The sequence below is a fragment of the Pelophylax lessonae genome (assembly GCF_965119305.1).
Source record: "Pelophylax lessonae genome assembly, chromosome: 5".
In the NCBI taxonomy this organism is placed as follows: domain Eukaryota; kingdom Metazoa; phylum Chordata; class Amphibia; order Anura; family Ranidae; genus Pelophylax; species Pelophylax lessonae.
In genome coordinates, this window is record NC_138772.1 from 67,298,998 (window position 1) to 67,324,379 (window position 25,382).

General features: G+C 42.6%; 1 protein-coding gene across 3 annotated transcripts in view; it reads right to left on the reverse strand.

Moving 5' to 3' along the window:
* HACD1 (3-hydroxyacyl-CoA dehydratase 1) overlaps window positions 1-25,382 on the reverse strand; it is a 96,988-nt gene that overhangs the window by 43,864 nt on the left and 27,742 nt on the right. For 2 of the 3 annotated variants that reach the window (XM_082258348.1, XM_082258346.1), the window contains exons 2-4: window positions 15,443-15,560; window positions 13,950-13,968; window positions 11,479-11,567 (exon numbers count right to left, since the gene is read on the reverse strand). In XM_082258348.1, coding sequence (XP_082114474.1) covers window positions 11,479-11,567; window positions 13,950-13,968; window positions 15,443-15,560 — 226 coding nt within the window. The remainder of the gene's footprint in view (window positions 1-11,478; window positions 11,568-13,949; window positions 13,969-15,442; window positions 15,561-25,382) is intronic. The other variant, XM_082258347.1, reaches the window with a different exon arrangement.

Sequence of the window (25,382 nt, forward strand, 5' to 3'; positions counted from 1 at the left end):
TAAAAAGGACAGCGTTACAGGCAAAACCGTGTATCTGCTTCCCGAGGCTCGGGTACCATCTTTTTAGTCCATAGACTGTTTTTGATGGATCCGATAGCTAATCCCTTAGATCCAGTGATCTTTGTTTGGGGTATGATAGCATAATCTTCTTTTTTCTTCTCTGAAACATAAACATGTGGAGCACCTATCCACGGTGACCTTTACCTTTTAAACACTGGCAAAACTGAGGTACTTCCTGTATGGGAGGGGTTATATAGGGGGTGATCAATTCTGATTGGTTGCCAGTGTCCTTCACCTATAGGTGGCTATATAACACATATATTATGATTTATGGCTCTGTGTCCCGTGATGTATGAAAAGAAACACCATTATATAATCCAATTTATGAAAACACAGTAATTTATGTTTTGTGAAAATGTAACATTATAGTGAACTGAAAACTGTAAAAATATGCAGCAAAGTAAAAAAAAAAATCTTAAACATCTCTAAGAGAATTAGAAAAGATCTAAAGTACACTGCTCAAAAAAAAAAATAAAGGAACACTTTTGATCAGAGCATAGCATCAAGTCAATTACACTCCTGGGATATTTATCTGGTCAAGTTAAGTAGCAGAAGGGGTTGTTATTCAATTTCAGCTGTTTTGGGGTTAATTAAATTAACAACATGTGCACTAGATGGGCAATAATAAGACAACCTCTAAAACAGAAATGGTTTTACAGGTGGAGGCCACTGACATTTTTTTCCCTACTCATCTTTTCTGACTGTATTGCATTTGGCTAGGATCAGTGTCACTATTGGTAACATGGGGCGATACCTGGACCCTAGAGAGGTTGCACAGGCAGTCCAAATCCCCCAGGATGGCACATCAATAGAAGGTTTGCTGTGTCTCCCAGCACAGTCTTAAAGTGGAGTTCCACCCTAATTTTATACTTACCTCCATCTTCTCGCTCCGGGTCACCTGAAAAAGAAATGGATAATCGCATATTTTTTTTTCTTTTACTTACCTCGTAGCGAAGATAATATACTTACCTTACTTCCTTCTTCCTCCTTCCTCGGCCGCGGCCCATCGTCACTTCCTGGCTCTGCAATGATTCCTGGGAGCTGAACGTCATAGCTCCCAGGAATCATTGCGCCTGCACCGGCCCCGACGTCAGTTCTGGGGCGCGCGAGTCATCCCCTTCTAAACAGCTTCTGGGCATGCCCAGAAGCTGTGGAGGGATGACGCGCGTGACCCGGAAGTGACGTCGGGGCCGGCGCAGGGCATCGTGGGACCGAAGAAGGCGGAAGAGGACCCCGAAGAGGATCTCGCTGGCTTCAAGCTGCCCACATCTGAGATGGCAGCGCTGGACAAGACGTTTTCAAGGTAAGTATTTGTCCTAACAGGTAAGTGCAACCCGGGACAGATCAGGGGCTAGCCATTGTGGAATGCACTAGCCCTGACTGTCCCGGGGGTATTTTAAAAAAAAAAAAAAATTCCAGGGTGGAACTCCGCTTTAAGAGCATGGAGGAGATTCCAGAAGACAGGCAGTTAATCTAGGAGAGCTGGACAGGGCTGTAGAAGGTCCTTAACCCATCAGCAGGACCGGTATCTACTCCTTTGTGCAAGGAGGAACAGGATGAGCACTGCCAGAGCCCTACAAAATGACCTCCAGCAGGCCATTGATGTGAATGTCTCTGACCAAACAATCAGATCAGACTTCATGAGGGTGGCATGAGAGCCCAACGTCCTCTAGTGGGCCCTGTGCTCATTGCCTGGCATCGTGGAGCTGGATTGGCATTTTCCATTGAACATCAGAATTGGCAGGACCACCACTGGCACCCTGTGCTTTTCACAGATGAGAGCAGGTTCACCCTGAGCACATGTGACAGACGTGAAAGGGTCTGGAGAAGCTGTGGAGAACATTATGCAGTCAGCATGACCGGTTGGGTGGTGGGTCAGTGATGGTCTGGGGAGGCGTATCCATAGAGGGACTCACAGACCTCTACAGGCTAGACAATGGCACCCTGACTGCCAGAGCCCTACAAAATGACCTCCAGCAGGCCACTGATGTGAATGTCTGACCAAACAATCAGAAACAAACTTCATGAGGGTGGCCTGAGGGCCCGACGTCCTCTAGTGGGCCTTGTGCTCACTGCCTGGCACCATGGAGCTTGATTGGCATTTGCGACTGAACACAAGAATTGGCAGGTCCACCACTGACACCCTGTGCTTTTCACAGATAAGAGAAGGTTCACCCCGAGCACATGTAACAGACATGAAAGGGTTTGGAGAAGCCATGGAGAACATTATGCTGCCTGTAACATCATTCAGCATGACCAGTTTGGTGGTGGGTCAGTGATGGTCCCATGGAGGGATGCACAGACCTCTACAGGCTAGACAATGGCACCCTGACTGTCATTAGGTATCTGGATGAAATCTTTGGACCCATTGACAGACCCTATGCTGGTGCAGTGGGTCCTGGGTTCCTCCTGAAGCACAACAATGCCCAGCCTCATGTGGCGAGAGCATACAGCAAGTTCCTGGAGGATGAAGGAATTGATACCAATGAATGGCCCCCAGGCTCGCCTGACCTAAATCCAATAGAACAACTCTGGGACATTATGTTTCAGTCCATCCGATGCCGCCAGTTAGCACCTCAGATGTCCTGGTCCAAATGTGGGAGGAAATACCTCAGGACGCCATCTATCGTTTCATTAGGAGTATTCCCCGATGTTGCCAGTCATGCATACAAGCATGTGGGAGCCACACAAACTACTGAGTACCATTTTGAGTTGCTACAATGAAATTTCAGCAAAATGGACTAGCCTGCTGCATCGTTTTTTCACTTTGATTTTTGGGGAGTCTTTGAGTTCTGCCCTCTGTAGGGTGATAATTTTCATTTCCATCAAACGATGTGGCATCTTTTTGTTCCCAACACATCACCCAATCCATATCAATATAGATATCCAGCATGAGATTTTTCCCTGTTGAGATCTTATGTTTTTTCAAAGTGTTCCTTTAATTTTTTTTTTTTGAGCAGTGTACTTTTTTTTTCATAAACAATTGTCTTTTTTTCTCTGAACAAAAGACCGTTTTCACCTTTTTCCATCTCAGTGATGCTGATCTCCAGCAGCCTCTTTCAGCCACTTCCAGTTTACATAAACTCACTTAAAGTGTTACTAAACCCACAACAGTAAAGTCAGTCTGTATATGCACTATATAATGCTTGTTATACTCACTGTGGAACCTAAGGGGTTAATCCTGTGCAATGTGTAAAAAGGCTGTTTGATCCTGTCTTCTCTGATCCTCTCCTTCTTCCCCGGTCCACAATCCATCTCCTGATAGAACAGAGCCTTGGGGGCACTCTACACTAGCTCAGTTTGGTGTATATTGCTAAAGTTTTTTTTTTTTTATTCTTGGGAGTATGCATGTGATCAGCACAGAGCCAATCAGCACTGTCCAGACAGAGGGTGAGGGGTCCTACAGTCTTATAGGACAATTATAGGGGAATGAAAACTCCTCCTACATGCTTTAACCAGACACTAATAGAAGTCACAAGACTGCTATATACTTCTGATGAGAAAAGATATTTACCAGTTTATATTTACTAAAATAATTGCATTTCCATGTTCTGTGTACTACGGGAGACCAGATATAGTGAATGTAGGCTCCTGGGTTTAGTAAGACTTTAAACATGGGGTGCACACCTGGCTTCCTGAAAGTGACAACAGTGGACCATTTCTGCTCAATGTGTGTCAGCACAGTCACCAGTAGTCTCTGTCAGGCCTGCATGTGACAGGGTGACAATACAGGGGCACCACTGGAAGACACTTGTCACTCCATAACATTGATGTGCCTGAAAAAGGGCCTTTCAAGAATGGAACACTCGATATTCTTTTAATGAAAACTGGAGATGTAAAAAAGGTTGGTAACAACTATTGAAGTGGCATTAAAATATTAAAATTTATACAAGATTTAGCGATTGGGTTTAGATGTACCCACATTTTTTTTTTTTGATAGACCGGTCAATGTTTTACTTAACATTCCACCAGCACAGTTAAATGGAAGAGAATGAATGGTGGACATAAATATATCTGTTACAGTACATTTATTTTTTGCAGTAAGCGCAGAGACATGGAAGGGAGCCCAGGAGCTCAGAGAATGAACCATGGCTCTTCTTAAACTGTCCAGTCTGCAGATGCCTCCCTTCATGCCAAGAGCCGCTCCAAGAACCATAAGCTTCAATAAAAACATAATCTGAAACGAGAGCCGTCTTCCAACCCCAACCAAAGCTCAGCATTGATTATGGATGTGTTTATTTCAAAGCACTGAATCGTACACATTAAAATTTATTGCCAATGCCAGGTAGCATTAAATGAGAGAGAAGAAAGACAGGCCTTGAAGAGAGATCTGTGCTTTTGAAACTATTTATCAACCACAGCAAAAAGACGAAAAATCTGCTGTTACATTTATTTATAATTAGCATAGGTTGGATTAGGGTAGAACTAAGCCCCCATTCACACTAGGGCGACTCACGAGGCGACTTGTGTCGCCCCAGGTCGCCCCAGGTCGCTTGACATGACCAAACCAATGTAAATGAATCAGTGCCGTCTTAATTGCCGCTATTAAGGACGCTCCGACTTCAGAAAAGGGTCCTGTACTACTTTCAGGCGACCAGTGATCCGACCTGTCCCATATACTTCAATGGGAGTCGCCTCCTTATCTTAATTGAAGCGACCTGTAATCCGACTTGTCATCCGACTTTGCTAAAAAATGGCAGTGAACAAGAAAAGAGCATAATTTTCTTGCAGGCATTAGCGGTCATTTTTTTAGGCAGGCATGTCATTTTTTGGATTTCGTTTCTGGGGGGTCTAAAAAGTGTCCCTGTCAAGTTTCAGCTCTGTAGCATGTCCAGAACCCCTAAAAAAAATAATTTTTCTTTTAATTTTTTGTAGTGTCTTACCAGCTGTCTTTTTTTCTTGCAGGCATTTAGCGGGCATTTTTTTAAGCAGGCATGTCATTTTTGGGATTTCGTTTCTGGGGGGTCTAAAAAGTGTCCCTGTCAAGTTTCAGCTCTGTAGCATGTCCAGAACCCCTAAAAAACAGCATTTTTACTATATTTTCAGGGATACGGCTTCTCTGCGGCTGGCTTTTTTTCTTGCAGGCATTTAGCGGGCATTTTTTTAGGCAGGCATGTCATTTTCTGGATTTAGTGTCTGGGGGGTCTAAAAAGTGTACCTGTCAATTTTCAGCTCTGTAGCATGTCCAGAACCCCTAAAAAACAGCATTTTTACTATATTTTCAGGAATACGGCTTCTCTGCAGCTGGCTTTTTTTCTTGCAGGCATTTAGCGGGCATTTTTTTAGGCAGGCATGTCATTTTCTGGATTTAGTGTCTGGGGGGTCAAAAAAGTGTCCCTGTTAAGTTTCAGCTATGTAGCATGTCCAGAACCCCTAAAAAAAATCATTTTTCTTATAATTTTTTGTAGTGTCTTACCAGCTGTCTTTTTTTCTTGCAGGCATTTAGCGGGCATTTTTTTAGGCAGGCATGTCATTTTTTTGTATTTAGTGTCTGGGGGGTCTAAAAAGTGTACCTGTCAATTTTCAGCTCTGTAGCATGTCCAGAACCCCTAAAAAACAGCATTTTTACTATATTTTCAGGAATACGGCTTCTCTGCGGCTGGCTTTTTTTCTTGCAGGCATTTAGCGGGCATTTTTTTAGGCAGGCATGTCATTTTCTGGATTTAGTGTCTGGGGGGTCTAAAAAGTGTACCTGTCAATTTTCAGCTCTGTAGCATGTCCAGAACCCCTAAAAAACAGCATTTTTACTATATTTTCAGGAATACGGCTTCTCTGCGGCTGGCTTTTTTTCTTGCAGGCATTTAGCGGGCATTTTTTTAGGCAGGCATGTCATTTTCTGGATTTAGTGTCTGGGGGGTCAAAAAAGTGTCCCTGTTAAGTTTCAGCTATGTAGCATGTCCAGAACCCCTAAAAAAAATCATTTTTCTTATAATTTTTTGTAGTGTCTTACCAGCTGTCTTTTTTTCTTGCAGGCATTTAGCGGGCATTTTTTTAGGCAGGCATGTCATTTTTGGGATTTAGTGTCTGGGTGTCTAAAAAGTGTACCTGTCAACTTTCAGCTCTGTAGCATGTCCAGAACCCCTAAAAAACAGCATTTTTACTATATTTTCTGTAATATGGCTTCTCTGCGGCTGGCTTTTTTTCTTGCAGACATTTTACGGGCATTTTTTGGGTGTCTTTGGAGGCATGTGCTTCTTAAAAATTATAGGAAAAAAGCTCTTTTTTTTTTTTTACGTTTCTGGACAGACAAACAAAGCTATGTGAGACACACAACACTGCACACATGGGAAAAAGGAAATATGTAAAAAAAAAAAACACAGGAAAAGGAAATTAGGTCACAAGACATCAGATTGTGATTGGCCAAATAAAAAGTTGCCTCGCGATTAGGTCGCGTCAAAGTCGCGCTAAGTCGCGCCAAAGTCGCGTCAAAGTCGCGCCAAAATCGCGTCAAAATCGCGTCAAAGTCGCGCTGGAAGCGACGCTACTTTAGTGGTAGCGGCAGTGTGAACCAGCACTAAAACTAGAAAGCTCTGATCGTTGTTTCTATAAAAAATAAATAAATAAATAATAAAACAAATAGCCAGAATTATAGACCAAATCAAAGCCTATCTGGAATTTTTTGCTTTTGATAAATTGCCCAAGCTTTTCTGCCTAAACATAGGCATCGCTAGATATAGGCACCTGTGGCGCATTCCCTGGGTTTCCTGTTGCCCATGGTCTAGCAAGATCTCTAAGAGAGTGACACCAGCTGTTCCATCACTTAATAATTAGCATAGGTTAGATTAGGGTAGAACTAAAACTAGAAAACCCCAACTTGGTGTTGCTATTAAAAAAAAAAGACAAACAGGTTTTGATTAAGTCTGCTTTTCTGGCTACATGGAATTTGTTTGCATTTTTTTTGCTATTCATAAATTGCTCTTGCTCTCTGCTTAATCATAGGCAGCGTAGATCTGGGCACCTATGGCACATGCCCTGGTTCTCCAGTTTGCAGGTCACTTTGACTGTCAGAGTAATGCTGAGTGGAGACATATCCCCCTGACAGTGCTTGCATAGTTCCAGTGTAGCCAAGTACTAGGCTGCAAGAGTCAAAGGAGCGGTAAGGTCTCAAGGTTTTTCACCTTAATGCATTCTATGCATTAAGGTGAAAAACCTTCTTGTTTGTAGCTGACCCACCATTATTCTTACTTGAACCCGAACGTTCCAGCGATGAGCACAGGCCCAGCAGCTCCAGCCGCTGTCTCGGGTTCTCATTGGATAGCTTGATAGCAGCAGGAGCAATCAAATCCAGTGACACAAGAGCTGGGGTGGGGCCGAGTCCTGCTATCTGTGTCAATGGACGCATGAAAAGCGGCTCACCGCGGGGGCAGCTGACGAAGAGGATGAGCCAGAAACGACACCAGGGCACTCCAGAAGAGGAGAATCTGGACTGCTCTGTGCAAAACCCTTGCACAAACCAGGTAAGTATAACACGTTTGTTATTTAAAAATCTTTTGATATACAGTAAAACCTTGTATTGAGAGTAACTTGGTCTGAGGGCGTTTTTGCAAGACAAGCAAGCTTTTTAATAAATTGTGACTTGATAAACAAGCGATGTCTTGATATTCAAGTAGCCTCATGTCACAACTGAGTATAAAAGAGAAGAGAGGTCCCTCTAAGTGTAGCAATATGGTTAAATTTAATGAAGGTTCAACATTTATCAACTCACATGGTTGATGATTAAAACAGGCATATCTAAGTATGCAGGCACCTAGGGTAAAGCTGTCCACATGGACCATCCTCCACACCGTCCTCCACACCGCCATCGACGTCATTCCTTCCCCACTGCGCTCCATGAGCGGTCCAAGCCTCACTTTCAGATCTCTACTTCAGGGTAGTCTTTCCACTGGCTGGCAGTGAGGAGGATGGTCTATGTGGACAACTTTTCCCCGGATGCCTGCATACTTAGATGTGCCTCTTTTAATGAACCATGTGAGTTGCTAAATGCTGAACCTTAATTATAGTGTAATGTATCCATATTGCTACTCTTAGAGGTGCCTCTCATCTCTTTTATACTCTGTAGCTCCTGCTGGATTTTGCTTCTAATCCCCTTTGTGGAGACTGCCATTTGTGGATAGACATTTTATGGTTACACAACTTATCACATTACTATAATCTTTTTATATGGACTATAAACTGAAGGACTTACAAATAAATGGCTGTGGAACGAATCATATGAGTTTCCATTATTTCCTATGGGGAAATTGGCTTTGATATAAGAGTGCTTTTGATTACAAGCATGTTTCCGGTTTTCCGTGAAAAAACCCTACCCGTGAAAATTCCCTACCCTCGTCACTTCCGGTGAGGGTACGTCATACATCAGCTGAGCCGCTTGCCAGTGCACATGCTCACAGCTGCGGAGGGTAGGGAGTTTTCACAGGTTAGTGTTTTTTCAGGGAACACCGCCTCATTCATCAGCTGTTGCCGCGCAAAATCATCTCGGCTCCAACCCGTCAGACTTCCCTCATCTCTGCTCCACGAAAATTAAATCGGCAGCGGGTCTATAAAAATACAAATTACGTCTACAGTGTTTTATACCGTAACAGTCACTCATTTGGGACGGCGCACCTGCTGATGAGGGAAGTCTCCAAGATGATTTAATTTAGCGGCTGGCCATGCGCAGTCGTTCACGCTGCAACAGCTGATAAATGACCCCGTGTAAGGTTAAAAAACACTACCGCATGATAATTCCCTACCCGCTGCAGCTGTGAGCATGCGCACTAGTAAGCTGCTCAGCTGTTGAATGACGTACCCTCACAGGAAGTGACGAGGGTAGGGAATTTTCACAGGGTAGGGTTTTTTAACGTTACACTAGAAGGAATGATGCTCGCAATCTAAGGTTTTACTGTACTTTTCACAGTTCATTTGAACCAGCTTGGAATGGGGGAAGAGAAGAAGTACCTCCCTGTGCTGCTCTTTAAATTGCGCAGTCTTTTGCTGCAGGGAGCAGGAGTGAGCACATCCCAAGAGTCGGACCTAATGGATGTTGGAGCTGGAGCCTCGGGCACACCACCACAAGACCAATGAGAGAGGGAGAGCATTGGAAAGAATGGTCACTGAGGCTGTGTTACCACCGCCTGACACTACAATGACATTGCAGATGAGCCAAGGTACAGAACCACTGCAGAGGATTCCTTCTCAAGCAGAGGGATGTTCTATGACTGTTCTTATGTGCACCAACGGTATGGTATGATTGGGCCCCAAGTTAGCCGGCTGAAGAGCCAGAACTAAAGACTGACCATTTAGAGTTGCCTCAAATAGATTAATTAATAATTACAAGCTGAAGCTCTGCTCCAGGTACTCTCTACTCCCTCCCAGGCTGAATCCGGGTTCCCAACCTGGCCAGCAGGGGGCGGTTAGGGGGAGCTAGGACAGTTCGTTTGGGGCTGGCCAGGGGAGGAGAGTCTCTAGTAGGGCATGGACTTTGTATTTCTCTTCACCAGGAATCCTTTAGCCATGTCTGTGGCAGAAGTGGTGCAGCCTTTTTACGGGGCATCAGAGCAGCCCAGGGGGCAATTGCCCCCCTGCCCCTGGCCCAGTCCTCCCCTGTCTTGCTGGTTTATATGTCAACTCAAGTCTAGTGGTATAGAACTCTAAACTAAGGTGCTGTGGCATAGTGAATCTACTGTCTAGCAGACTGTGTCTAAACCTACCTCCTGTGTGTTCATTGATGCACAAGCCTTAATTTACTCTACTCATGCCAATATATTGTGTTCCTTTACCACAAAATGGCCTCATGTTCATTTACTGGTATTAGCTCACTGCCAAGTCAAGGGTATTCTTGCTGGTGACTCTTTAAGCATTTGTGGTGATTTTCATTCAACCAGGTATGTCAGAGAGGCGGAGGGTGTTATCAGAGTTGGTAAGCAGAACAGAGAACCCAAGTTGCCAAGCAGCTCCTTCGGCAGTGGCGCTACATTGGCATAACTTTAGTAAGTTAAGATGTGGGAAGCATAGGTATGTTGGGCCTCTGAAACTTTTCTAAGGTAAGTAGGCACTGAAGCTTCCACTAACCAGCAAAAAACTTGGCCATGAACCACTAAACATAATTATTATAGGGATATTAACCACTGTACACCAGTGTAATAAGTGGCACATACTACTGAACACCAAATTTAAAAAGGCACAGACCTCCGTTTGTTTAGGGTGGCACTTTCCAATGACCCGCAACATGCTGTACATTTGTTGTAAATTATGTAGTCCTAACCACTGCACGTTTGTCACTTTGTTGTTCATTGGCTTATCTTGATGGCTGCACTGTTTATGCTTTGGTGTACATTACATAATGTGGAGTGATCGATTTTAAATGTGGTATTGTACATTGCAGTCTGAAAAAATTCTGACTTATGCACTGTTTATGAAATGTTGTATATAACATAGTCCTGACCCTTGACCCCCCCCCCCCCCCCATGCTGTGTGGTATGTCACATAGTCTTAAAAGCTGAGGTGTGCTAGCTTACCTTCCCTCTGCATTCTTCTTGCTAGTGCTTGCCTTGGGCAAGTGCAGGGAGCTGGAGACAGTTGCTACAAAGCAAAGCAGCCATCTCCTTGCTAGCTGTGGTGTTGGGCAGAGAGGGGATCCCTGCCTGATATCACAGCTAGTCTTAGCTGCGCACCTAGGGACATAGGACAAGGTAGTAAATGTATTTTGTCCCATTGGGAACTCAAAATTGTAAAACAAAATGTTATAATTGATGCGTTTTATTGTTTTGGCCTCCTGTCACCTTCATCAATGACCTAGCTTAGTGGTTGGCAATCTATGAGCTAAAGGGAGCCTCACATGCAGCCTCAAATGCAGCCTCTGATATCATCCTAAGGCCACACATAATGTTCAATATATGTACTTTTGAGAGGACAGTCAGAAACTGCAGACCTAATAAAGGTAATGAGAGTCAGAGTGTGGGCATGTTATATTTTTGGCTGGGATATTCTGCAGAAGACAATACAGAGCAGGGAAAGTGTTACATGGCTAGTAGAGATCACTGCTATTACCCTATTCAATGTTCCCACCACAGACTGCTGAGGTCCGAGACCACACGTCATATACCAAGGGCTTGCAGGTTGGGCACCAGAGACCTAGATAATGCTTGTTTTTTTTTAAAAAAAAGAGTGGTTGTTGCCTGATGTGCCTAATTCCTGTGCCAAGCTGTTACTGGAAAGGAAATGAAATATGTCCCCAATGGGAACAAAGACATCTATTAAGGACCCAACAGAGGTTCTAAATTTTCTCTATTCAATCCAAAATGTAAAAAAAACTGGCTGGTCTAATTTTTTTTCATAAACATAGTTGTTGCCATAAATGTTATAAAATGTGCCTTTACACATTGGTAGTTTATTAGAGTTTATTTTACAAATACAATTGAAGCACATTCTACTACCTACCTGTTTAATGCTGTTGGTAATAAACCAAACCATAAAGATTCTTGAACTGACTTGGACCCCTGTTACTAGCACCGATGTACGCACTATACCTTGGAAGAAAGAGAAATTATTATTAGCTGCATGACATGTTCAACAATAATATATACAAAGAGGGCTTAATAAAGGATCAGTCCACCCTAGCTGCTTTTCAACATATAGGAGGGCAGAATTTTTCCCCGGGTAATTATATGTTGCATGCACTCCAGTGGTAAAATATTACATTATATGTTTCCAGCTCTGCTACCCACAGCTCCACAGAGGCTTCCTACTCTGGTTGCAGAAGGAGCATCCTCAATCCTATAACTGTTTTCTTGGCGATGTAAGAAATGATAAACGCTCTAGTAATGGACACAGCAGATGTAAGGAGTCAACTACAAAGGTGGAGAGAACTCACTAATGGTATCTAACAGGTACATTGTGGGTTAATGGGTAGAGAAACCCATCAGCATCAAGTCTTAAATACCTGTTTGGGGGTAACCACATATTGTCAGCCCAAATAAAATGTGAAACTAAAACTACTGTCACAGAAAATTAGTTTTCTGTTTCAACCCAAACCAATGTACAAGGAGAAATTGTCATGTTAGCCTTATATTAGTCATAATCATAAACCCCCTATTCATTCACTAGAGACCAATGACAACACAGAGAGAGCAGCCTATACATTCACTAGAGACCAATGAAAACAATGGGAAAAAAGCCTATCCATTCACTAGAGACCGGTAAAAACACTGAGAATGCAGCCTATCCATTCACTAGAGTTCAATGACAACACTGAGAGAGCAGCCTATCCATTCACTAGAGACCACGAGCATCACTGAGAATGCCACCTATCTAATCACTAGAGATTGGTGACATCACTGAAAATGCAGCCTATCCATTCACTAGAGACTGGTGACAACACTAAGAATACAGCCTACAAATTCACTAGAGACTAGTGACATCACTGAGAATGCAACCTATCCAATCACTAGAGACTGGTGACATCACTGAGAATACAGCCTATCCATTCACTAGAGTAATGGTTCCTAACCTCATTCTTCAAGTACCCCGAACATGTCTTGTTTTCAGGATTTCCATCACTTTACACAGATGTTTTAAATCAATGTCAATGTCCTGATAAAAATTAGAGCTATTTTTTCTATGGGAAATCCCCAAAACATGGTCTGTTGGTGGGTACATAAGGACTGAGATTGGGAACCACTGCACCAGAGTCTGGTGACAACAGTTAGATTGCAGCTGATACATTCACTAGAGACTAGTGACACCAATGAGAATTCAGCCTATCCATTCATTAGAGACTAGTGACACCAATGAGAATACAGCCTAGCCATTCACTAGAGACTGATGACATCTCTAAGAATACAGCTCATCCTTTCACTAGAGACGTAATAGAGAATGCAGCCTATCTATTCACTGGAAACGGGTGACATCATTGAGAATGCAGCAGATCTATTCACTAAACATTGGTGAGATCACTGAGAATGCACTAAGGATTGGTGACATCCTAATTCTGGAGAACACAATAAAAAGCTTGATTTATTGCAAGACTATAGATCAGGAGTTCCCAAACTGTGGTTCGGGACCCACTGGTGGGTCACGAGCTCTGTTTGAGTGGGTCGCAATGAGTTAGAAATCACTGAGAGCGGGCCCGCTTAAACTGTGCTGTGTGAGAGCCAAAGGAGTCAAATTGTGATGGATTCAGGACTCCGCCCATGCAGTTTACGAAGGCTGGTCTGCATTTCCCACAAGGACACATACTTGCATCAGTGCGTACGTATGTAGGATATGTTCATGAGGTGCAGAGCCAGCTCCTCGGTCCTGCTGGCGTCAGCGGTGGTGGCTAGACTGGCAGCGGGATTTTCTCAGCTATAGTGGGCAGAAAGGGCAGCCTTGGTGTCATAGGAGGACCAGGTGGCCCGGCGGTATCAGGAGTTCATGGCAGCTTCTGTGGCCCCAGTAGAGCACCTGAAGAAGAGCCAGGACACCAAGACCAGCATAGAGCTCCTCATCATGGAGACTCTGGGTGAGGTGTGTTGGGCCCTGGAGAGGGCAAACAGGGGCTTCACCTTCACTGTGGACCACTGGGAGAGGAAGGAGGGTGAGTGCCATATAGCCTTATATTTATTTATATATTAAGTGTATTCAATAATAAATTAAAAAGTAGTAAATTGATATTTTTAATTTAACATCCCCCTCCCTTTAAAATATGCATTATTATTATTTTCATTTATATAGCGCCAACAAATTCTGTAGCGCTTTACAATATTCAATTGCAAGCAAGTGGGTCCCGAAAAATAACTGTATTCAGAAGTGGGTCTCGAGCCCAAAAAAGTTTGGGAAGCCCTGCTATAGATAATTACTTCTACTACTCCTTTACTGTTGGACACCATTATACTGATTATTCTACTAGGATATAAAACAGATAAACTCACCAAGTGCGCAGTGGACCAACTGTAAAAGAAAATACACACATCAATAATATATGAGAAGTGCTGTCATTCTTGAATTACATTTACATTTACATTAGGCAGGCTATAAACTGCAATCTTTGATAGAAATGTAGACAATCCAAACATGAAAGGAAGTAGTGATGAGAACTTTCTTGTCATCTTGAGTTGTGGGTTTTTTTCATTTATGTTATCATGGTGCAGGTAGCAGTAAGGAGGTATAAAAAAGGAAAAAAAAAGGAGCAGACCTTGGCTGTTCTATAGATGTTAATAAGCAGCTAAGGTTAGTTTTAGATAGAGTAGGGAAAGGTTAGATTTTCTTTCAGGTTTTTATTGCTCTTTGACTCTGATAGGAAAATTCACCCTATCCATTTGTCTTGATGACCATTGTTCCTGGGATCGAAAAATGGGAAATTGGGAACATTTTACAGTTGTTATCAAAACTGGAGCTACGTTAAAAAAAACTTTTTTTTTTTCTCTCTCCTTTTTTTTTTTTTTCTCTCTCCTTTTTTTTTTTTTTTTCTCTTCTTCTTTCTCTCTTTTCTCTCTCTTTTCTTACTTTGGTCCTAGTGTTGACCTTTTGACTACTAAAAGGAAAAAGAAAAAGAAAAAAGTTGCATGCCAGTGAGGGTTCTTTTATGGTACTTAAGGGGGGGGGGGGGGGTTGATTCGCATATGTGATGATGCCAAACCCCAATTAATGTCTTTTGTATTACCTGTACCTGGCTGTAATCAATAAACTTTATAAATACAAAAAAAATAAAACTTTCCAGTGACAGCTGGTTAAAGCTCCATTCGGAAAGGTTTCATCTCACGTCCTTCTATGTTTCCAGGGCAGGAAGTAAAGAAAAATTAGGCAAATGGGACACAACTACAACAACTGTCAGGGGGGCTACCATTCCTTACTCTATCCAAAACTAAAAAAGTATTGGCTTATACAATGTATAAACACTCTCTAGCTAGTTTTCCTGGAAAGCCAATGGAGAGCAAAGCAAAATGTAATTATTAGCCATTAAGCTCCACACACTTCTTCAGTCTTGCCATAAGTAGGCCAAAGAACACAAATTAAATGTTGTGGAAAAATTTATAGAAGGGGAGGTTTAGGCCTGTCAATAAAAAGAGAGGATATAATGGCAGAGAATATCTATATATGCGTATGTTTATATAAGACACAAGCAATAGATGTATGATAAAAAGTTAACAGAGAATTTTTATTTGCATACACAATATATAAAAATGTACATCATTTAAACTACATCGATCAACAAATTGAGCGAATTGTACAAAATTTGTAAAGATGCATAATCGTTGCTGGAACTACGCGTTTCGCAGTAGATGCTTCCTCAGGATCCAGCAAAAAGTGTATATAACTTGGTATTAAATCAGATTTGCAAAATTAAATGTTGTCTTTTGATTCTCATGTGTAGGAGGAAAAGGACATTTGGTATTTCTAAATACAGGGTTAGCAGAACATTTACCTCAAGTAAAGCAAATGTTTGGAAAAACTTAAGAGTCTTCTGGATACTCTTGTAGAGCCCCTTGTGTGTTCCTTTGTACATGTAGAACCGAAACATCGCAATGGCGAGAACCAGCCACCTGCAGGGTCAAATCAATGTATTAGTGAAATATTATACCACTTTTCATTTTACCTTTTCTTTTTAAGACTTGAGAATCTGGGGCAGTTGCCCATTTCAAGGCTAACTAAATCGGGTTCCACTCTTTGTTATATCTCTTTGTACTCCTCACCTGGTTGCCACCACATACGCTTGACACCATCTGAACCAAATAAGTTTATTTTGGTCTCATCAGACCACAGGACATGGTTCCAATAATCCATATCCTTAGTCCGCTTGTCTTCAGCAAACTGTTTGCGGGCTTTCTTGTGCATCATCTTTAGAAGAGGCTTCCTTCTGGGACGACAGCCATGCAGACCATTTTGATGCAGTGTGTGGCGTATGGTCTGAGCACTGACAGGCTGACTCCCCACTCCTTCAAATTCTGCATCAATGCTGGCAGCACTCACACATCTATTTCCCAAAGACAACCTCTGGATATGACGCTGAGCATGTGCACTCAACCATGGTGAGGCCTGTTCTGAGTGGAACCTGTCCTGGTCAACTGCTGTATAGTCTTGGCCACCATGCTGCAGTTAAGTTTCAGGGTCTTGGCAATCTTCTTATAGCCTAGACCATCTTTATGTAGAGCAACGTTTCTTTTTTTCAGATCCTCAGAGAATTTTTTGCCATGAGGTGCCATGTTGAACTTCCAGTGACCAGTATGAGAGAGTGAGAGCGATAACACCAAATTTAACACTCCTGCTCCCCATTCACACCTGAGACCTTGTAACACTAATGAGCAATAGAGATGTCCCGAACTATTCGCCGGCGAACAGTTCCCGGCGAACATTGCTTGTTCGCGTTCGCCGCGGCGGGCGAACATATGCGATGTTCGGTCCGCCCCCTATACATCATCATTGAGCAAACTTTGACCCTGTACCTCACAGTCAGCAGACACATTCCAGCCAATCAGCATACCCTCCCTCCCAGACCCTCCCACCTCCTATAAAAAAGCAAGGACAGCATCCATCTTAGATTCATTCTGAAGCTGCAGAGTTAGTTAGAGCAGGGAGAGTGCTGCTGCTGCTGCTGCTGCTGCTGAATTAATAGGGAAATCATTAGCTAGGCCAGTGTTCTGTGTCCACTCCTGCTGTAAGGACAGCGTCCTGACAGCACCCCAAAAAGCCCTTTTTAGGGCTGGTATATCAGTCTGCTTTTATTTATTTTTTTCTATATATATATATATATATATATACAGACTGTACTGTGTGCACACCACTCATATCGGGTGGCACAGTACCTTGCAGATAAAAAAGTAATTTAATTTTTACCCTTTAATATAATTGCAGTTGCTTAACAGTGTGTGTCAGGCCCACTGACTGAACTGTGCCCACTGCCAGTGCCCACCACTCATATAGGGTGGCACAGCACCTTCCAGATAAAAAATTCATTTCATTTTTCCTCTGTAATATAATTGCAGTTGCCTGCCAATGAGTGTCAGGTCCACAGACTGTACTGTGTCCACTGCCAGTGCCCACCATTCATATAGGGTGGCACAGCACCTTGCAGATAAAAAATTCATTTAATTTTTCTTCTGTAATATAATTGCAGTTGCCTGCCAGTGAGTGTCAGGTCCACAGACTGTACTGTGCCCACTGCCCACCACTCATATAGGGTGGCACAGCACCTTGCAGATAAGAAATTCATGTAATTTTTCCTATAATAAAAAATAAAATTCATCCAGAAAAAACAGGAACAGGCTTTTTCATTCGAATTTCAGTAGCGCAGGGATGGTGATAACCTCTTACCAAATAAATAGGATGATAACATATACCAAAATATATGAATCAGATGTGATAAATATAAGCATAAAATCATAAATACATAAAAGCATGAAATCACATCAATAGGAGTCCATAAAGTCCATAGGTATAAAGTGCATAGAGCAATGAAAGTGCAAACATGAAGGATCACAGGTGTGACTTATGGGGACCACCCTTGCTTTCCACCACCACACAGTGCCGGGAGAAGTATCTGAAATTCAGACTCACCAGACGCCTATGCCTAACCACTCTCATAGACTGGGCAACAACAGCATATTATAAAATCAGGTTTCCTCCAGATCTCTGATTTGTGCTGCAAAGACTCCTCCTTTATTTGGTAAGAGGTTATCACCATCCCTGCGCTACTGAAATTCGAATGAAAAAGCAAGTTCCTGTTTTTTCTGGATGAATTTTATTTTTTATTATATTTACTCATTTAAGTAGCAGCAATTTGTGTTATTTGTGTTATTCTGTCAGGTTTGTGTTACCTGTATTTCCTAAACCGCAGTGGATTACAACATCGTCTATTAATTTAGTACAAGTAGTGATATTTATATATTTAATTTTTCCTCTGTAATATTATTGCAGTTGCCTGCCAGTGAGTGTCAGGCCCACAGACTGTACTGTGCCCACTGCCCACCACTCATATAGGGTGGCACAGAACCTTATAAAAAAGTCATTTAATTTTTTCTCTGTAATATAATTGCAGTTGCCTGCCAGTGAGTGTCAGGCCCACAGACTGTACTGTGCCCACTGCAAATGGACTGTTTGCGGTTGTTTGCGGTGCGTTAAACGGGGAGTTTGGTCTGTCAGGGTTTGGTCTGTCACTGTGAAGCGGGCGTAACCCTTACACTACCTGATCGATATAACATCATACCTGATCGTATTCACACACTGGATGTTTTAAAGCATGTTATTCCAAACAATTTAGGAATGTTTGGTGATTTATGCCCTTTATGGATTAAAACCCGACTCTGCGTCAACTACGTAATTTTCCATGGAAGTTTTGCCATGGATCCCCCTCCAGCATGCCACAGTCCAGGTGTTAGTCCCCTTGAAACAACTTTCCCATCACTATTGTGGCCAGAAAGAGTCCCTGTGGGTTTTAAAATTCACCTGCCTATTGAAGTCTGTGGCGGTTCGCCCATTCGCGAACATTTGCGGAAGTTCGCGTTCGCCGTTCGCGAACATAAAATTTTATGTTCACGACATCTCTAATGAGCAACGTGACACCGGGGAGGGAAAATATTGGGCCCAGTTTAGACATTTTCACTTAGGGGTGTACTCACTTTTGTTGCCAGCGATTTAGACATTAATGGCTGTTTGTTGAGTTATTTTGAGGGGGCAGCAAATTGACACTGTTATACAAGCTGTACACTCACTACTTTACATTGTAGCAAAGTGTCATTTCTTCAGTGTTGTCACATGAAAAGATATAATAAAATATTTACAAAAATGTGAGGGTGTACTCACTTTTGTGAGATACTGTATATATATATATATATATATATATATATATATATATGCATATATAGTATATACGCACAGTATATACCTTTTTCCAGGTCTCTGTGTGTGCAGAACAAAGTACTTTCCAAGGTCTATACTGTATATATTTATTACAATTGTACAGGATTTTTATAGTGGCAACAGTTTGCACAGCGCTTTACAACATTATATATACAGTAAAACTTGGTTTGAGAGTAACTTGGTTTGGGAGCGCTTTGCAAGACAAGCAGATTTTTAAAATAAATCTTGACTTGCTAGACAAGCGATGTCTTGAGAGGCGCCTCTAAGTGTAGCAATATGGTTAAATTTAATGAAGGTACAACATTTAGCAACTCACATGGTTGATGATTAAAAGAAGCACATCTAAGTATGGAGGCATCCGGGATAAAGCTGTCCACATAGACCGTCCTCCACACCGCCATCGACGTCATCCCTTCCACGCTGTGCCTTGCTTTCAGATCGCTTTACTGCAGGGTGGTCTTCCCGGTCAGGATTACAGACTGACAGCCGGCGGTGCGGAAGATGGTCTATGTGGACAGTAAATGTAACTATATTGCTACACTTAGAGGCTCCTCTCTTCTCTTTTATACTCTGTAGCTCCTCCTGGAATTTGCTTCTAATCCCCTTGTGGAGGCGCCATTTGTGGATGGACATTTTATGGTTACACAGCCTATCACATTGCTGTAATCTTTTTTATATGGACTATAAACTGAAAGACTTCTGAATAAATGGTTGTGGAACGAATCATCTGAGTTTCCATTATTTCTTATGGGGAAATTCGCTTTGATATAAGAGTGCTTTGGATTACAAGCATGTTTCCAGAATGAATTATGCTCGCAATCCAAGGTTTTACTATACTGTGTATACACTATATTGTCAAAAGTATTGGGACACCTGCCATTACACGCACATGAACTATAATGGCATCCCAGTCCTAGTCCATAGGGTTTAATATTGAGTTGGCCCACCCTTTGCAGCTATAACAGCTTCAACTCCTCTGGGAAGGCTGTCCACAAGGTATAGCAGTGTGTCTATGGGAATGTTTGACCATTCTTCCAGAAGCACATTTTTAAGGTCAGGCACTAATGTTGGACGAGAAGGCCTGGCTCACAGTCTCCGCTCTAATTCATCCCAAAGATGTTCATTTAGGTTGAGGTCAGGACTCTGTGCAGGCCAGCTAAATTCCTCCACCCCAAACTCACTCATCCATGTCTTTATGGACCTTGCTTTGTGCACTGGTCAAAATCATTTGGTGGAGGGGAGATTATGGTGTGTGGTTGTTTTTAACGGGTTGGTCTTGGCCCCTTAGTTCCAGTGAAGGTAACTCTTAGCCTACAAAGACATTGTGGACAATTTTATGCTCCCAACTCTGTGGTAACAGTTCGGGGATGGCCCCTTCCTGTTCCAACATGATTGCGCACCAGTGCATAAAGCAAGGTCCATAAAGACAAGGATGAGCAGTGCTATGAAAAAGTATTTGCCCCCTTCCTGATTTTTTTTTTTTTTTTGCATATTTGTTACACCTAAATGAATCAGATCATAAAACATATTTTAATATTTCACAACGATAACCCAAGTAAATACAAAATACAGTTTTTAAATTGTGATTTCATTTATTAGGGGGAAAAAGCTGTCATACCTTGCCTGGCCCTATGTGAAAAAGTAATTTCCCCCTAAACCTAATAACTAGTTGTGCCATCCTCGACGGCAACAACTGCAATCAAGCGTTTGCGATAACTGGCAATGAGTCTTTCACATCACTGTGGAAGAATTTTGGCCTACTCTTCTTTGCAAAATTTTTTAATTCAGCCACATTGGAGATGTTTCCAGCATGAACGGCCTGTTTAAGGTCATGCCACAGCATCTCAATCAGATTTAAGTCCAGACTTTGACTAGGCCACTCCAAAACCTTAATCTGCTGGTGTGTTTTGGATTATTTTGCTGCTGTATAACCCAAATGCGCTTGATGTTGAGGTAACAAACTGATGGCCGGACATTCTCCTTCAGGATTTTCTGGTAGAGGGCAGAATTAATTGTTCCATCAATTATGGCATGTCGTCCTGCCCCAAACCATCACAGTACCACCACCATGTTTGACTGTTGGTCTGATGCTCTTTTTATGAAATGCTGTGTTAGTTTTACACCAGATGCAACGAGACGCAGATCTTACAAAAAGTTTAACTTTCGTCTCATCAGGCCACAGAATATTTGCCCAAAAGTCTTAGGGTTAATCAAGAAGTTTTTTGGCAAATGTGAGATGAGCCTTTAACCACTTAAGCCCCGGAAGATTTTACCCCCTTCCTGACCAGGGCCTATTTTGCGATTCGGCACTGCGTTGCTTTAACGGACAATTGCGCGGTCGTGCGACGCTATACGGCAGACAGATCTGACCCTTGACTGACATTTTTTACACTTTTGGGGGGTACCAGTGACATTACTACAGTAATCAGTGCTATACATATGCACTGTTACTGTAAAAATGACACTGGGAGGGAAGGGGTTAACTTTATTGGAGAGGGAGGGGTTAAGTGTGTCCCTAGGGGCGTGTTTCTAACTGTGATTGGATGTGGCTACTTGTGTAAGAACAGAGATCAACGGTCCTACGTAGTAGAACCGTATGATCTCAATTCTTACACAGGGGAGAATGACAGGCGGATGTGTTTACATTAGCCGCCTGCCTTTCTCCCGCTCTAACGGACGATCGCGAATGTCCGCCGGGCACACGCGCTGGGGGGTCCGTGAGCGAGCGGGAGCGCGCCTCCTGCGAAGCGCGCTCGCTCCCCAGAGCCTCCCAGGCTAGCGATGTAGACCTACGTCGCTTTGCCTGTGAGGGGCTGACTGCCGACGTAGATCTACGTTAGGCAGTCGGCAAGTGGTTAAGTTATTTTTGGTCGGCAGTGGCTTTCACCTTGGAACTCTCCCATGAATGTCATTTTTTTCCCAGTCTCTTTCTTATTGTTAAATCATGAACACTGACCTTTACTGAGGGAAGTGAGGCCTGCAGTTCTTTAAATATTCTGGAGTTTTTTATGACCTTCTGAATGAGTCATTGTTGTGCTATCCTAAATGTTATCATAGGCAATGTGGGATTTTTTCATCTGTTGCAAATATCTGGGAACACATTGGCTCACCTTGATGAATACAAATAAAACTCTTTCTGGACTTCTACTAATGGGGTTGCGCTAGTTTCCTTTCATGTTTTTCTAGGTGTCCTACAAGAAGAGTGTGAATAAGGTTCAGGAGGGCAGTATTTTCAATTTGAAGCTAAGATCAAGAACATGGGGCATGTCTTGAAGCTTGCAGAAAAGTATTATTTTACTGAAAGTAGTTGATGCTTGGAACAGACATAGCAGAGGTAGTGAGTTGGCAACAGTAAGTGGACTCAAACATGCTTGGAACAAACATAGATATACATTCAGAAAAAATATATAATTCACGGCGCTTCACTTTTTCCACATTTTGTTATGTTACATCCGTATTCCAAAACTGATTAAATTCATTATTTTCCTAAAATTTTACAAACAATACCCCATAATGACAACATGATAGAAGTTTGTTTGAAATCTTTGCAAATGTATTCAAATTAAAAAACTAACAACATCACATGTACATAAGTATTCACAGCCTTTGCCATGACACTTAAAATCTAGCTCAGGTGCATTCTGTTTCCACTGATTATCCTTTAGATGTTTCTACAACTTGACTAAAGTCCACTTGTGATAAATTCAGTTGATTGGACATTATTTGGAAAGACACACACCTGTCTATTTAAGGACCCCCAGTTAACAGTGCATGTCAGAGCACAAACCAAGTCATAAAGTCCAAGGAATTTTCTGTAGACCCCTGAGACAGGATTGTATCGAGGCACAGATCTGGGAAAGAGTACAGAAAATTTTCTGCATCTTTGAAGGTCCCAATGAGCACAATAGCCTCCATTATCCATAAATAGAAGATGTTTGGAACCCCCGAGGACTCTTCCTAGAGCGAGCTGCCCCACCAAACTGAACAATCGGGAGAGAAGGGGTTTAGTCAGGCAGGTGACCAAGAACCCGGTGGTCACTCTGACAGAGCTCCAGCATTTCTCTGTGGAGAGAGGGAACCCTTTAGAAGAACAATCATTTCTGCAGCATTCAACCAGTCAGGCCTGTATGGTACAGTGACACTCCTTAATAAGAGGCACATAACAGCCCACCTGGAGTTTGCCTAAAGGCACCTGAAGGACTCTCAGATGATGAGAAACAAAATTCTCTGGTCTGATTAAACAAAGATTGAACTCTTTGGCCTGAATAGCAAGCATCATCTCTGAAGGAAATCAGACACGGCTCATCACCTGGCCAATACCATCCTACAGTGAAGCATGGTGGTGAAAGCATCATGCTGTGGGGATGTATTTTAGTGGCAGGAACTGGGAGACTATTCAGGATCGAGGGAAAGATAAATGCAGCAATGTACAGAGACATCCTTGATGAAAACCTGCTCAAGAGCACTCTGGACCTCAATATGAGGGTGAAGGTTCATCTTCCAACAGAACAACGACCCTAAGCACACATCCAAGATAACAAAGGAGTGGCTATGAGACAACTCTGTGAATGTCCTTGATTGACACAGCCAGAGCCCAGACTTGAACCTGATTGAATATCTCTGGAGAGATCTGAAATGGCTGTGCACCAATGATCCCCATCCAACTTGAAGGAGCTTGAGAGGTTTTGCAAAGAGGAATGAATGAAACTGCCCAAAAAATAGGTGTGCCAAGCTTGTAGCATCATACTCAAAAAGACTTGAGGCTGTAATTGGTGCCAAAGGTGCTTCAACAAAGTATTGAGCAAATGCTGTGACATAGTTACATAGTAGGTAAGGTTGAATAAAGACAATAGTCCATCCAGTTCAACCTGTGTTGGTGTACGTGTGTCGGGTGTACGTGTCAGTGTCAAAAATAATTTCCCATATCCCTGTATATTTTGTTCACTAAGATGCACTTCCATGGGCCTTTTAAAAATATCAATACTCCCCGCTGACACCACCAATTGTGGAAGAGAGTTCCACCTCCTTATCGCCCTGACAGTGAAAAAACCCCTGCGCAGCTTTAGGTTAAACCGATTCTCCTCCAATCTCATTGTGTGGCCCTGTGTCCTCTTACACTCCCGGAGACTGAATTTTTTTTTTCCTATGCTGGGATCACCATTGAGGTCTTTGTAAATCGCTATCACATCCCCTCTCAAGTGTCTCTTCTCCAGCGATCATAAATTTAGTGCTTGTAGTTGCTCCTCGTAATTGTGGTCCTCCAATCCCTGTATTCATTTTGTTGCCCTTCTTTGGACTCTTTCCAGCTCCAGCACATCCCTTCTGAGGACTGTTGACCTGAACTGGATGGAATACTCCAGATGTGGCCTTACCAGAGTTTAATAAAGTGGCAGGATTATAGTTTTATCTCTGGAGCATATCTCCTTTTTAATGAATGCTAATATTCTGCCGGCTTTGTTAGCTGCAGCTTGACATTGCATGGTATTGCTCAGTCTGTCTTCTACTGGGACCCCCAGATCGTTCTCGATCCTTGATTCCCCCAGAGGTTCTCCCCCTAGTGAGTAGTTTGCATTTGTGATCACCTCAATGGTGCAAAGCCAACAGAATACTGGGATGTATAAAAAAGGGGATTCACTCCAGAAATAAAAAGATTATTCTCCCGCTCTACAAGACTCTGGTCCGGCCACATTTGGAGTATGCTGTCCAGTTCTGGGCACTGGTCCTCAGGAAGGATGTGCTGGAATTGCAAAGGGTCCAGAGAAGGGCAACAAAACAAAATTAGGGGAATGGAGGACATCAGCTATGAGGAAAGACTACAAGCACTGAACTTATTCTCTCTGGAGAAGAGACGATTGAGGGGGGATATGATATCAATGTACAAATACTGTACTGGCGACCCTAGCATAAGGAACAAACTATTCAGAGAGAGGAGATACAATAAGACACGTGGCCATTCACTAAAACTAGAGGAAAGGCGGTTTAACCTTAAAATGCGTAAGGGGTTCTTCACTGTAAGAGCGGTAAGGATGTGGAATTCTCTTCCACAAGCAGTCGTATCAGCTGGGAGCATTGATAGTTTCAAAAAACTATTAGATGGGCACCTTGGAGACCACAACATACAGGGGTACACAATGTGCGGTTAAAAGCAAACACACACACATCATAGGTTGAACTGGATGGACTGATGTCTTTTTTCAACCTCACTAACTATGTAACTATGTAACTATTACAAGGAGCGACCACAAGCACTAAATTTATTCTAGCTGGAGAACATTAAACCTCATTTGCCTTGTAGCTGCCCTCTCCATTTTTTTGTTCAGGTCTTTCTGTAAAATTCCTATATCCTGATGTGATATTATTGCTCTGCTTATTTTTGTGTTGTCCGCAAAAACTGAGATTGAGCTATGTATTTCATCCTCTATATAATTTATGAATAAACTAAACAGAATCGGTCCCAAGACAGAGCCTTGGGGTACCCCACTTACTACTCCAGACCAGTTTGAGTACAT